At 57.7% G+C, this 11462-nt stretch overlaps 1 protein-coding gene across 2 annotated transcripts; it reads left to right on the top strand.

Moving 5' to 3' along the window:
* The first annotated feature begins 2903 nt into the window (after window positions 1–2903).
* Window positions 2904–10549, top strand: PSCA (prostate stem cell antigen). 2 transcript variants are annotated; one of them, XM_055287450.1, is made up of 3 exons: window positions 2904–3990; window positions 8713–8820; window positions 9746–10516. In XM_055287450.1, exons 1-3 carry the CDS (start codon window positions 3897–3899, stop codon window positions 9955–9957), a joined length of 414 nt encoding a protein of 137 aa, XP_055143425.1. In that variant the 5' UTR covers window positions 2904–3896; the 3' UTR covers window positions 9958–10516. The 2 variants fall into 2 exon arrangements, with proteins under 2 accessions (XP_055143425.1, XP_055143426.1); XM_055287451.2 differs by lacking the exon at window positions 2904–3990 and adding an exon at window positions 7683–7951 and having other exon boundaries at window positions 9746–10549.
* The last annotated feature ends 913 nt before the right edge of the window (window positions 10550–11462 follow it).

The raw sequence follows: 11462 nt of genomic DNA on the forward strand, positions 1-11462 counted from the left end.
TGGGCTCAAGGGATCCTCCTGCCTCAGCCCCCAGAGTAGCTGGGACTACAAGCATGCACTGTCTCACCTATCTTTTTAATTTTTTGTAGAAACGAGGTCTAGCTGTGTTGCCTAGGCTGGTCTCAAGCTCATGGACTCAAGCGATCCCAAAACGCTGGGATTACAGGCACGAGCCCACGCGCCAGCTCACTCATCCTTAGTTCCATTGTTCCCTGGGCTCCCAGGACCCTCCCACCCTCCTGTTCTTCTCTTCCTCACCCTCCCTTGCTGGTTCCTTACTGACCAGGCCGTTCTTTGGCTCTTTTTGTTCAACCAATCCCCATTCCATGGGTGATCTCCTCCAGTGTCATGCCGTTAAATACCATCCAACACTGGCAATGACCAAATTCATGTCTCCTGCCAGGGCCCCTCCCCAGAAATCCAGACTCCTATGTGCTAGCCAATGTCTCTGCTTAGCTTTGATCCTCCAGCCCAGCCTTGCTCCATCTGCATTGCCCGCACTTTCATGAATGGCAACTCACCTTGCTGTTCACTCGGGCTCAGCCTCAACAGTCTCCATCCCTCATATCCAGATCCTCTATCCTCAAAATGCAGCCAGTGTTTGGCCTCTTCTCACTCCCTACAACTGCCCTCCCCCATCCACACCTTTGTGGTCTTGCCTCCTCCCCAGTCTCCGTTTCTGCCCTTACCCCCATACAGCTATCAACTGCTGCATCAAAAACCACCCAAAACTTAGTAGCTTGAAACCAACTGTTTTTATTGCACATGATTCTATGGGGCAGGAATTTGGCCATGCTAGAGTCAGACGTGTTTCACAGAGGAGGAGGCTGAGTCACGGAGCATACCAGGCAGATGGTGGGACTAGAACCCAGGTCACTGGACTGGGCCTCCCGTGGCAGGGTCTCCTGGGACAGTGAAGTCCTCCCTCCCCGGGAAGGCTGGCTCCATCCCTGGTGCGACTCTGCTGCTGAAGCAGCATCATTGTCTGGGGTAAATTCCTGGGGTTCATTGTCTCACACCAAGAAGATTAAGGACATGGACTCATGTGGATGGGTTAAGGAGCAGAAAGTTTAATAGACAGAAGAAAGGAGAGAAGGGAGCAGCCCTCTCTTTCAAAAGAGGTGTCCAAAAGAGAAAAGCCGGCCTGCAGCAGACCCCAGTAGATTTTATAGGCAGGCTTGAGGAGGCGGTGTCTGATTTAAAAGGGCCCACAGATTGGTATGACCAAGGGTGATGTTTACATATGGCGTGGGGAAGGCTGGTCGCCCCACCCTAATTTTATTATGCAAATGGGCTTCTACTTGGCCAGCACCATCTTGTCTGCTCCCTACTGTACACATGGCTGGCAAAGAGAAGGGAAGATGGAGCTGCCATTTTGATCATACCTAGTCCCAGGTAGCTTTTTCCTATTGGCACAACTGCTGGCATTCACCCATGCAAGCTTCCAGCTTGCTTGTCTTGTGTTTGTGGCTCGATTTTACAGGCTGCTCTTTGTTAGAAAAGAAAATGATTTGGGGGCTGCTTTTCATTAAAAGGAAAACTTTCCTGAGGACTTCCGTACCCTCACTATCTGCCTAAATAATTTATTTTTAACTCCTATATCACTGCCACCTCAGGGACATTGGATCACGTGGTCTCCCAGGACTTGGACGGTGCTGGTGGGCAGTGGGGATTGGCATGGAACTGGGGCCTGATCCCAAGATGCATGGGGCTCCTCCAGCTGCTCCTACCACTACTCAGGGAACCTTGGGCCTCTTCTCGAGGACCAAGTCCATTCTGGCACTGGGAGGGGTCAGAAAGAGAGGAAGAGAAGGAAGAAAATACACTAGTGTGTAATCACCCAGTGGGTTCATTTTGACCCCTGGCAAGATAGAGCCGATTTATCAAGACAGGGCAATTGCAATAGAGAAAGAGTTTAATTCATGCAGAGCCAGCTGAACGGGAGACCAGAGTTTTATTATCACTCAAATCAGCCTCTGAGAAAATTCGGATGCTAGGGTTTTTCAAGGAGAGTTTGTGGGCCAGGGAATGGGTGCTGCCGGTTGGCTGGGGATGTGGAAGATGGCCCTGTGCACTGAGTTTGCATCCAGGTGGGGCCACAGGACCAGCTGCGGGGTTGGTGGGCCTCGCTAGAGCCATCCATCAGTCATCAGACATGCAAAAACCTGAAACGACATCTCAAAACGCCAATCTTAGGATCACAATAGTGATGTCACTTGCAGGAGTAATTGGGGGAGTTGCAAATCTTGTGTTCCCTGGAATAATGGCTAGAGATCGTTTAAGTCTACACCTCAGCAACACTCAGACTCCCCTCATCTTCCTAATGCAGTGGTGGCCTTTCATTAGCTTTACAAAGACAGCTGAGTTTGGGGAAAGGGCTATTATGCCCAGAAATGACTAGGGGCAGTTTGGGATTAACTGGCTGTCGGTTAGATCAGATCTCCTTCACTGTCACCATTTTCTCACTGTTATAACTTTTACAAAGGCAGTTTCCAGTGTCTCCTGGGGACTGGCACTGAGGACTCCCTTCCCCCAGCCATGCCCCAAGTTCACAGAGCAGAGCCGCCAGACCATGCCTGGGCCATTGCACCAGCCTCCTTCCGCACTGGCTTCCCCATCTCTACCCACAGTCAGAGTGGCCTTTGACAGGGCCAATCACTCCCCCTGCCCAAATAAGCCTGTGCACTCTGAATACAGCCCAGGTCCTCGCTGGGCCACAAGGCCACGCTGGAGCTAACCCCTCACTGTCCTCTCCCAAGCCCATGGGCTGTCCCCCGTGCCTGCTATTCCCGCTGCCTGGAGGTGGGCCTGTACCCGGCAGTGTCCTTTGCTCAGGTTCTGGAGGCCTCAGGTGGGGTCAGTCCCAGCCAGCCCTCCCTTTGGAGGTCTCTGGATGACAGGCCTCTCACAGCAGGGGTGGCTGGGGGTGCTGGTGAGGCTGTGCCCAGCTGGAAGGGAAGGGTGTGCCTTGGGTCTCCTCCCGAATCTGAGTTCATTCCTGGAAGGGGGAGTGGCACGAGCAGAGGGTGCAGAGCAGCAGGGGCGGTTCTGAGTGTCACTGGAGGCCGAGGGGCCTGGCTGGTGGGGCAGGGGCCAGGGCAGTGCCCATCTCCCCCTTAGTGCCCAGGCAGGAGGGGAGCTGGTTTGGAGCAGGGCCCTGATGGCATCTTTGTGAGAGCCAGGAAAAGGCACCTCCTCTGGGAACACAGGGCCCTGGGGGAGTTAGAGATGGGGAGGGCCTGTGGGCCCCACCTGGGCGAGCTTGGGGGAAAATGCCTCTGAGGGGCTCCAAGCTGCGCAGCCCTCAGGACTTGGCAGCCCCAGCACACACCCACATTTACACACATGCTTTTGCTCACACAACCCGTGCACACACCCACACTCACTCGCATTTACACACATGCCACACACTTGCACATTTGATCCACACGCACAGACAAGCGTCCTCTCTCACAAGTTTGCACATACAAACCCTCACAGTCACATATCACACACACACAGCTTGCAAGTCATGGCCTTCATTTCCAGAACCCAAATGAGGGCTTGGCACTGACTGCCCCCAGCCACCCCATGTGCACCAGTGGGTTTTCCTCCTGATCTGCAAGGGCATTTTTCCAAAGAAAACATGCTGCAAACTGACACCAGCGTGGCTTTGCAAGTGACACGCTATCTTTATTTTTTTTTATTAATGCTGCATGAAATAAAAAAATTTACACACAGGGATGTGTATTCCAGCATGGGACTGTGTGGGGCCCCAGAAGGTGTTGGTGGGACTCCCTACAAGGTGAGTCGGCTCCCAGAAGCCCCAGGGCCTGGTCCGGCTGTCCTGGCCCCAGCCTCATCCCCTGCAGTAGGTGGAAGACAGGATCTCCAGGGAACCCAGCTGCTTTGGGCCCATGGCAGTGAGGTGGGTGGGCGGAAGGCCAAGAGCAAACAGGAAAATCTGGAGTCCCTGGAGGCAACTGGCAGAGCAGAGGAAGGAGGCCAAGGGTGAGTCACACTGAAGCCACACTAACTGTTTTTATTGCACATGATTCTGTGGGGCAGGAATTGGAGCATGCTAGAGTCAGATGTGTTTCAGTGGAGGACGCTTAGTCACAGGGCATACCAGGCACATGGCGGGACTAGAACCCAGGGCCACTGGATGGGGGTTCCCAAGGCAGGGTCTCCTGGGACAGCAAAGTCCTCCCAGGAAGGCCGGCTCCTTCCCTGGTGTGAATGCTTACCACCTCAGGGACATGGGATCACGTGGTCTCCCAGGACTTGGGCGGTGCTGGTGGGGAGTGGGGATTGGCATGGAACTGGGGCCTGATCCCCAAGATGCATGGGGCTCCCCCAGGTGCTCCTACCATTCCTCAGGGAACCTTGGGCCTCTTCTCAAAGACCAAGTCCATTCTGGCACTGTGGAGGGATCCGAAAGAGAGGAAGAGGAGGAAGAAAATACACTAGTGTGTGATCACCCAGGGGGTTCATTTTGACCCCTGGCAAGATAGTGCCGATTTATCAAGACAGGGGAATTGCAATAGAGGAAGAGTTTAATTCACACAGAGCCAGCTGAGCGGGAGACTGGAGTTTTATCATCACTCAAGTCAGCCTGTCAGCCCCTGTCCACCACATGAGGGCGTGCAGGGAGCCATGCTCCTTGTGACAGAACTTCCCAGAAAGGAGAACTGCCAGAAGATCCAGGCTCAGTTTAGGCTCAGGGGCTGCATTCAGTGTATGGCCAAAGTGTGAATTCAGGGGACAGGGATTAGCCTGTGACCAGGATCAAAAATCAGAGGGTGACCACAGTCAGGGTTCATTCTGTGGCCAGGATCAGGGCTCAGCCAGTGGCCAGGGCCAGGGCTCAGGCTGTGACTAATCTTAGGACTCAGGGTGGGGCCGTAACCAGGGCTCGTTAGGTAACCAGGATTAGAGTTCAGACTGACCACAGTGAGGGTTCAGTTTTGGGGTGAGGTCAGAACCCAACCTGTGGTCAGGGGTGGGGCTCTAGGAATGTCACAGCCACAGTCTTCCGTATAGGAGCTGTGACCATGGGGCCATCCTCAGACCAGCCACACCCTCAGTGTGGCGGATGTTGAGGCCTGCAGAGTCTGTGGTGGGGATCCTGTGTGTTGCCCCCTCCTTGGCCTGCACCCACTAGAGGCCAGCAGCACCCCTGAGCTGGAACAAGCAGAGATGCCTCCAGACATCACCAAACATTCCTCAGGGGTGCAGAGTCACCCACGTGAGAACCACTGCCTTACAGCAATCACTGTGTATCAAATCAGATCAACAAACACTTACACACCTATAAATATTTGAGGACGGAAAGTTCCAGACTGGCACCTTGCATACAGAGACAGATAAGAAAACTTCTTGTGCAGGAGTGGCCAGAGCCCCGGGGAGCTAGGGCTGCGGGGGGAGGGAGGATGGGACAGGGGCTGTCAGCCACACACAGAAGCAGTTCATGACTGTATGAGGCCCCTTGTCCTGAGCTTACAGGACATGGGCTGGAGGGCGTGTCCAGAGGGAAAGTTCTGGGGGGACAGAGTGGGCAAGGAAGGAGTCTGGGGGAGGCTGCAGTCACCCTGCATGGCCTCCAGTAAGTTCCTGTCCCTCTTGGCCTCAGGCTCCTCACTTGCCAGAGAAGAGACAATTTCCATGGAAAAGAGCCCAACCCAATGGGTTCCAGGGAGCCAGGCAGGAGAGACCCCAGAAGGACAGGGGCTGACCTGGAGCCCCGGGGGAAGCCCAAAGTCAGATTCCTGGTGCCACTGAGTCCTAGGGAGGTGGGGTCTCGCATCATCCCTGCCCCCATCAGTAGTGTCACCTTGATCCCAGACTTAAGGTGCGACAGTGGGAAGCTGATGTCCCCCGAACACCCCAGAAACATCTACCAGCCTTCCTGGATGGTGCAGGCCTGCTGGGAGAGGGGCCGATTCCCCAAGACTTTTCCTTCCTGCAACATCCTCACCACCCCCTAAAATGTGCCAGAGCCCTTCCAGACAACCATCAACGGGGATGAGAGAGCGTCAGGGGAGAAGGGGCTGGTCTCCCTCCAGACACACACTCGGCAGCAGGCAGGGCCACGGCCCACAGTGGACCTACCAGCATCCGGCAGGAACAACGGCATACCCAAGAAGGTTGCCAGGCAGAGTTATCTAACTCAGGGCCCAGGTACAAAGGCAGGGGTCAGGTTGAAGGAGACAGCAGGGGCCATGAGTTCCCCTCAAAGCCAGCAGCAGCAGGAAGCCACCGGCCCCTCAGGCTTGCAGGGATGAGGGGGAGAGCACAGTGACCAGAGGCTGGCCAGAGGCTGGCCAGGGCCTGGGGGACGGGAGAAGCCTGGCTGACAGGACCTGGGCCTTCACTAGAGGGCCACAGCCACTGCCACCACCGCCCAGCTACTGGCAGGAGAGCCTGGGCCTTCTCTAGAGGGCCACAGCCACTGCCACCACCTCCCAGCTGACTGGCAGGAGAGCTGGCCTGACCTTGTCTCTTCAACTCTCTCATCTCCTGCCTGTGGGAGCTGGACCAGCCTCCCAGGACATGGAGCAGGAGGGAGAGGGGATCTGGGGCAGACAGAGGCCATACAGCCCTGGGCCTAGCCCCTGCCTCCTGCTACTGCAGAGGCTGCTAAAAGCTGCACTTCCCCAACTCACTTGCAGCTAAAGTTCCAAGCTTTGATGGGTCACCCCTTGAGGGGTCACTCAAGGTCCTGAGGGTAAAGCACCTAGACCAGGGCTCAGCCACACTGAATGCCCCATAAATGAAGGCCTGTCCAAGAGGTCTCCTCCTCAGGGAGGCTGTCTCCTGTGTCAACAAAGAGCCAAACTCTGTAAAATATTTGAAGACATTTATTCTGAGCCAAATATGAGGGACCATGGCCTGTGACACAGCCCCCAGGAGACGCTGAGAACATGTGCCCAAGGTGGTCAGTGCACAGCTTGACGTTATCCATTTTAGGGAGACATGAGACATCAATCAAAGATATTGAAGATATGCATTGGTTTAGTCCAGAAAGGTGGGCAACTGGAACTGGGGGCTTCCAGGTTATAGGTGAATTTAAACATCTGGTTGGCAATCGGTTGCAAGAGTTATCAATAGAAAGGAATGTCTGGGTTATACGGGGTTGTGGAGACCACGGCTTTATCATCAGATGAAGCCTCCAGGTAGCAGGCTTCAGAGAGAATAGATGGTAAATGTTTCTCATCAGACTGAAGGCCTGTGTTGTTAACGCTGGCTGTTCCAGAGTTCTGAAGGGAGGGGGGATAATGAGGCTATCCAACCCTTTGCTGTCATGGCCCGAACCAGTTTTTCAGGTTAACTTCGGAAAGCCCTTGCTGAGAGGAGGGTTCCACTCAGATGGCTGGGGGGCCTTAGAGTGTTACTTTTGGTTTATACCCGGAAGAGCCCCTGCCCCTCTCCTTTGCAGCACCTGCTACTGATCTGTCAATGATGCTGTGACCAAGGCTGGCTCATCACCCCGTGGGCCATGGGCCCCAGGAGGGCGGCACAGCTTTTATAGGAGCACAGGGCCCGGGGAGGTGCCCTCATACTTGGCTGGAAGGCCGAGGCCTGGAGGAGTCTGGAGAAAGGGTCTCCCTTGTTGGGCCTTGCACTGTGAGGTGGGGGAGGTGGGAGAGGCATAATCTGGGGCTTGAGGACGTTTCAGCCCTCAGCCCGGGGTGGCTGAGATATGGCCCTGGGCAGGCTCTGTCCTCCAGAGGTGGAAAGAAGGACAAAGGGAGAGGGAGGTGCAGGTCGCTCAGGGAGGAGACTCAGACCTGCCCAGCCCCGGGGCCCTCACTGGCTCCAGGAAACCCGCTGGTGTTGACTGTGGGCAGTCCAGCCTCTCCCCAGTTGAGGCCATATAAAGTCCCCCGAGGCCCTCTCCGCCACTGCCCACCAGTGACCATGAAGGCTGTGCTGCTTGCCCTGTTGATGGCAGGCTTGGCCCTGCAGCCAGGTGAGGCCTTGGCTGGCCCCCAGCAGGGAAGGGAGCAGGGGTGAGCCAGGGAGGCCAGAGGGATACCTGCAGGGCACATGGCGAGGAGGGGAAGGAAGGAGGAAGGGAGAGGAAGGGGGTGAGGCTCTCGCCCTAGCCTCCGCTCCTCCAGGGCAGCTCTTGGCACCACCAGGCAGCAACCTGTTCCCTGCCGTCCCCTGTGACCCGGGCTTGCAGGGGCAGCACGGAGTCTCTCCTTCACCACCGTGGGGCAGGGCCTGGCTCCTAGGGGGCAAACAGACAGACTGACGGACGGATGGACAGAGATGCTGATGAGGAGCCGGGAGGCAAGGGGCAGGAAGCCTCAGGCTAAGAAGTGCTTTTGGGGGCACAAGGGGGAGGTGCTGGGGGTGTCCTGCGAGGACCCCGGGGTCTACATCCAGCCCAGTCCCAGCACTGCAGCTTCCGAGGGTCCCAGGGAGCTGCTCTGCTTGAGGTGGGACCCTCCCGACCCAGGGTCCCAGGGTCAGTCACCCCCACAGCTGCAGCTTCCTCTTCTGAAACACACGGTCACAAAAGCAGCCACCGAGGGACTAAACAGGGCAACATTTTGGAGGCACTGAGGAGAGGGCCATGAAGAAGGGGAGGAGACATTGAGGGTGACAAGAGGGCACGGAGGACTTCCTCAGGCCACCGCCATGGAGGCCCACCTGCCCGGGAGTCCCCATTCCTGGGGAGTGCTATGGGGCAGCCTCTGAGGCCCCTCCCACTCCACCCCACAGGCACTGCCCTGCTGTGCTACTCCTGCAAGGCCCAGGTGAGCAACGAGGACTGCCTGCAGGTGGAGAACTGCACCCAGCCGGAGGAGCAGTGCTGGACCGAGCGCATCCGTGAGTTGGGGGACGAAAGCTGCCAGGCCTAGGTCTCTGCCACTGAACTATTCATCTTTCTGGCCATCTGCCCGCACCTATGTGCTGTTTTCCTTCCACCTGTCCCCCACCCGTCCCGCATCTGCCCCCCAACAATCACCCAGCATCTGTCCCTCCAGCCATCCTTTTCCATCTGCCACTCCTCCACCCGTCTGTCCCTCCCCATCCTCCATCTTCCACTCCTCCACCCGTCTGTCCCTCCCCATCCTCCATCTGCCACTCCTCCACCCATCTATCCCTCCCCATCCTCCATCTGCCACTCCTCTACCCGTCTGTCCCTCCCCATCCTCCATCTTCCACTCCTCCACCCGTCTGTCCCTCCCCATCCTCCATCTGCCACTCCTCCACCCGTCTGTCCCTCCCCATCCTCCATCTTCCACTCCTCCACCCGTCTGTCCCTCCCCATCCTCCATCTGCCACTCCTCCACCCATCTATCCCTCCCCATCCTCCATCTGCCACTCCTCTACCCGTCTGTCCCTCCCCATCCTCCATCTTCCACTCCTCCAACTGTCTGTCCCTCCCCATCCTCCATCTGCCACTCCTCCACCCGTCTGTCCCTCCCCATCCTCCATCTGCCACTCCTCCACCCATCTATCCCTCCCCATCCTCCATCTGCCACTCCTCCACCCGTCTGTCCCTCCCCATCCCTGAGCTCGCTCACTCACTCACCCCATTTCTGATGCTCAGCGGGTGGTCCACCTGCCTTGGACATCTGGATAGGGCTGAGACCAGGGCCGAGACCAGCCCCTCGCACGCTTGCAATCCTGAGGCCAGCGCAGGGGGACTCTAGAGCTTTAGGCAGGGTGGGGACAGGAGGAGGCCTGGGGCAGTTCAGGCGAGTGACCACACAGAGCAGCCCCATCCCCGGATCCCGCTGCTCCCCAGGCGCAGTTGGCCTCCTGACCGTCATCAGCAAAGGCTGCAGCTTGAACTGCGTGGATGACTCACAGGACTACTACGTGGGCAAGAAGAACATCACGTGCTGTGACACCGACTTGTGCAACGCCAGCGGGGCCCGTGCCCTGCAGCCGGCTGCCGCCATCCTGGCGCTGCTCCCTGCACTCGGCCTGCTGCTCTGGGGACCCTGCCAGCTGTAGGCTCTGGGGGGCCCCGCTGCAGCCCACACTGGGTGTGGTGCCCCAGGCCCCTGTGCCACTCCTCACACACCCGGCCCAGTGGGAGCCTGTCCTGGTTCCTAAGGCACATCCTAACACAGGTCTGACCATGTAGCTCTGCGCCCCATCCCTCACCCTCACCCTCCCATGGCCCTCTCCAGGACTCCCACCCGGCAGATCGGCTCTAGTGACACAGATCCGCCTGCAGACGGCCCCTCCAACCCTCTCTGCTGCTGTTTCCATGGCCCAGCATTCTCCACCCTTAACCCTGTGCTCAGGCACCTCTTCCCCCAGGAAGCCTTCCCTGCCCACCCCATCTATGACTTGAGCCAGGTCTGGCCCATGGTGTCCCCTGCACCCAGCAGGGGACAGGCACTCAGGAGGGCCCAGCAAAGGCTGAGATGAAGTGGACTGAGTAGAACTGGAGGACTGGGGTTGGCGTGAGTTCCTGGGAGTCTCCAGAGTTGGGGCCTGGAGGCCTAGAGGGAGGGGCTGGGCCTCACATTCGTGGGGCTCCCTGAACGGCAGCCTCAGCACAGCATAGGCCCTTAATAAACACCTGTTGGATAAGCCAGAGAGACCCTCTGTCCTTGCACACCCCAGGAGGGGACGGGATCCGGGGCTGTGTCTGGACCAGGGCCCTGGTCAGGTGGGCTGCAGCCTCCGCCCTGACAGGAGCAAAGCTTGGCCCCTGAAAGGAGGACGTCCCTGCAGAGGGTGGGAGGGTAGTTCCCAGGACTTGCACTTGCTGTGCTGCCTGGAGCATGTGGCCAGACCTCTCTGAGCCTTGTGGCTCATCTATGACCCCTCCTTGCTGGGAGGAAGGACCCAGAAAGTTCACAGGAAGGAGAGGGTTCCAGGGGGAGGGGCTGCTACCATTCAAGCTCCCACCCGTCCCTTTGGCCTGATTTGAGCACCCCCATTTTTCAAAATTTGTTTTAGAGGTGCTCACCCACCATACAGCATTGAAACACTACAGCAGGGTCCCCGGTGACAGGTGGCCTCCCCCAACCCTGAACCCCAGCGCCTTCCCTCTCTGGGGTGCCCATCACACCTCCGGGGGCTTCTTTCTGGGAGAAGCTGTGCCCCGCCAGCATCCCCAGGCCCTGAGTGGGAGCACGCCATCCACACTTGCCTCCTGTGCTCAGGGGAAGCCTTTTGCACGCAGCCTGCTTCCCGCCCTAGGGCTGGGGGTGCAGCCTGTGACCTGGGTGGGGACCTGCTCAGGGTGAGGCCTCCCAGGGTGTTAGGGGTGGGGCTCGGGGGGGCGGTTTCAGAGAAGAGGAGACAGAGGCTCAGGAAAGGGAACGAGTCCATTGCCCACATCCCATACAGAGCCAGGACTGGAACCCTGGCCTGGAGCTCTGGGGGTGGGTCATGCAGCAGCCAGTGGGCAGAGCTGTGCTGGAAAGAGCCAGGCCTCCCATCTGACATGTGACTTCACGGGGAGACCTCCCTCCTGAACACTGGGAGCCCAGGGTGACATT

Source organism: Symphalangus syndactylus, chromosome 7 (genome assembly GCF_028878055.3).
Source record: "Symphalangus syndactylus isolate Jambi chromosome 7, NHGRI_mSymSyn1-v2.1_pri, whole genome shotgun sequence".
Classification (NCBI taxonomy): domain Eukaryota; kingdom Metazoa; phylum Chordata; class Mammalia; order Primates; family Hylobatidae; genus Symphalangus; species Symphalangus syndactylus.

Excerpts from the sequence above, each read along its gene's own strand:
- PSCA (XM_055287450.1), top strand. The coding sequence starts at position 3,897 with ATGGCAGTGAGGTGGGTGGGCGGAAGGCCAAGAGCAAACAGGAAAATC. Across the intron at positions 3,991-8,712 it reads GCAGAGGAAGGAGGCCAAGG|GCACTGCCCTGCTGTGCTAC; the intron begins GTGAGTCACACT and ends TCCACCCCACAG. Across the intron at positions 8,821-9,745 it reads GTGCTGGACCGAGCGCATCC|GCGCAGTTGGCCTCCTGACC; the intron begins GTGAGTTGGGGG and ends GCTGCTCCCCAG.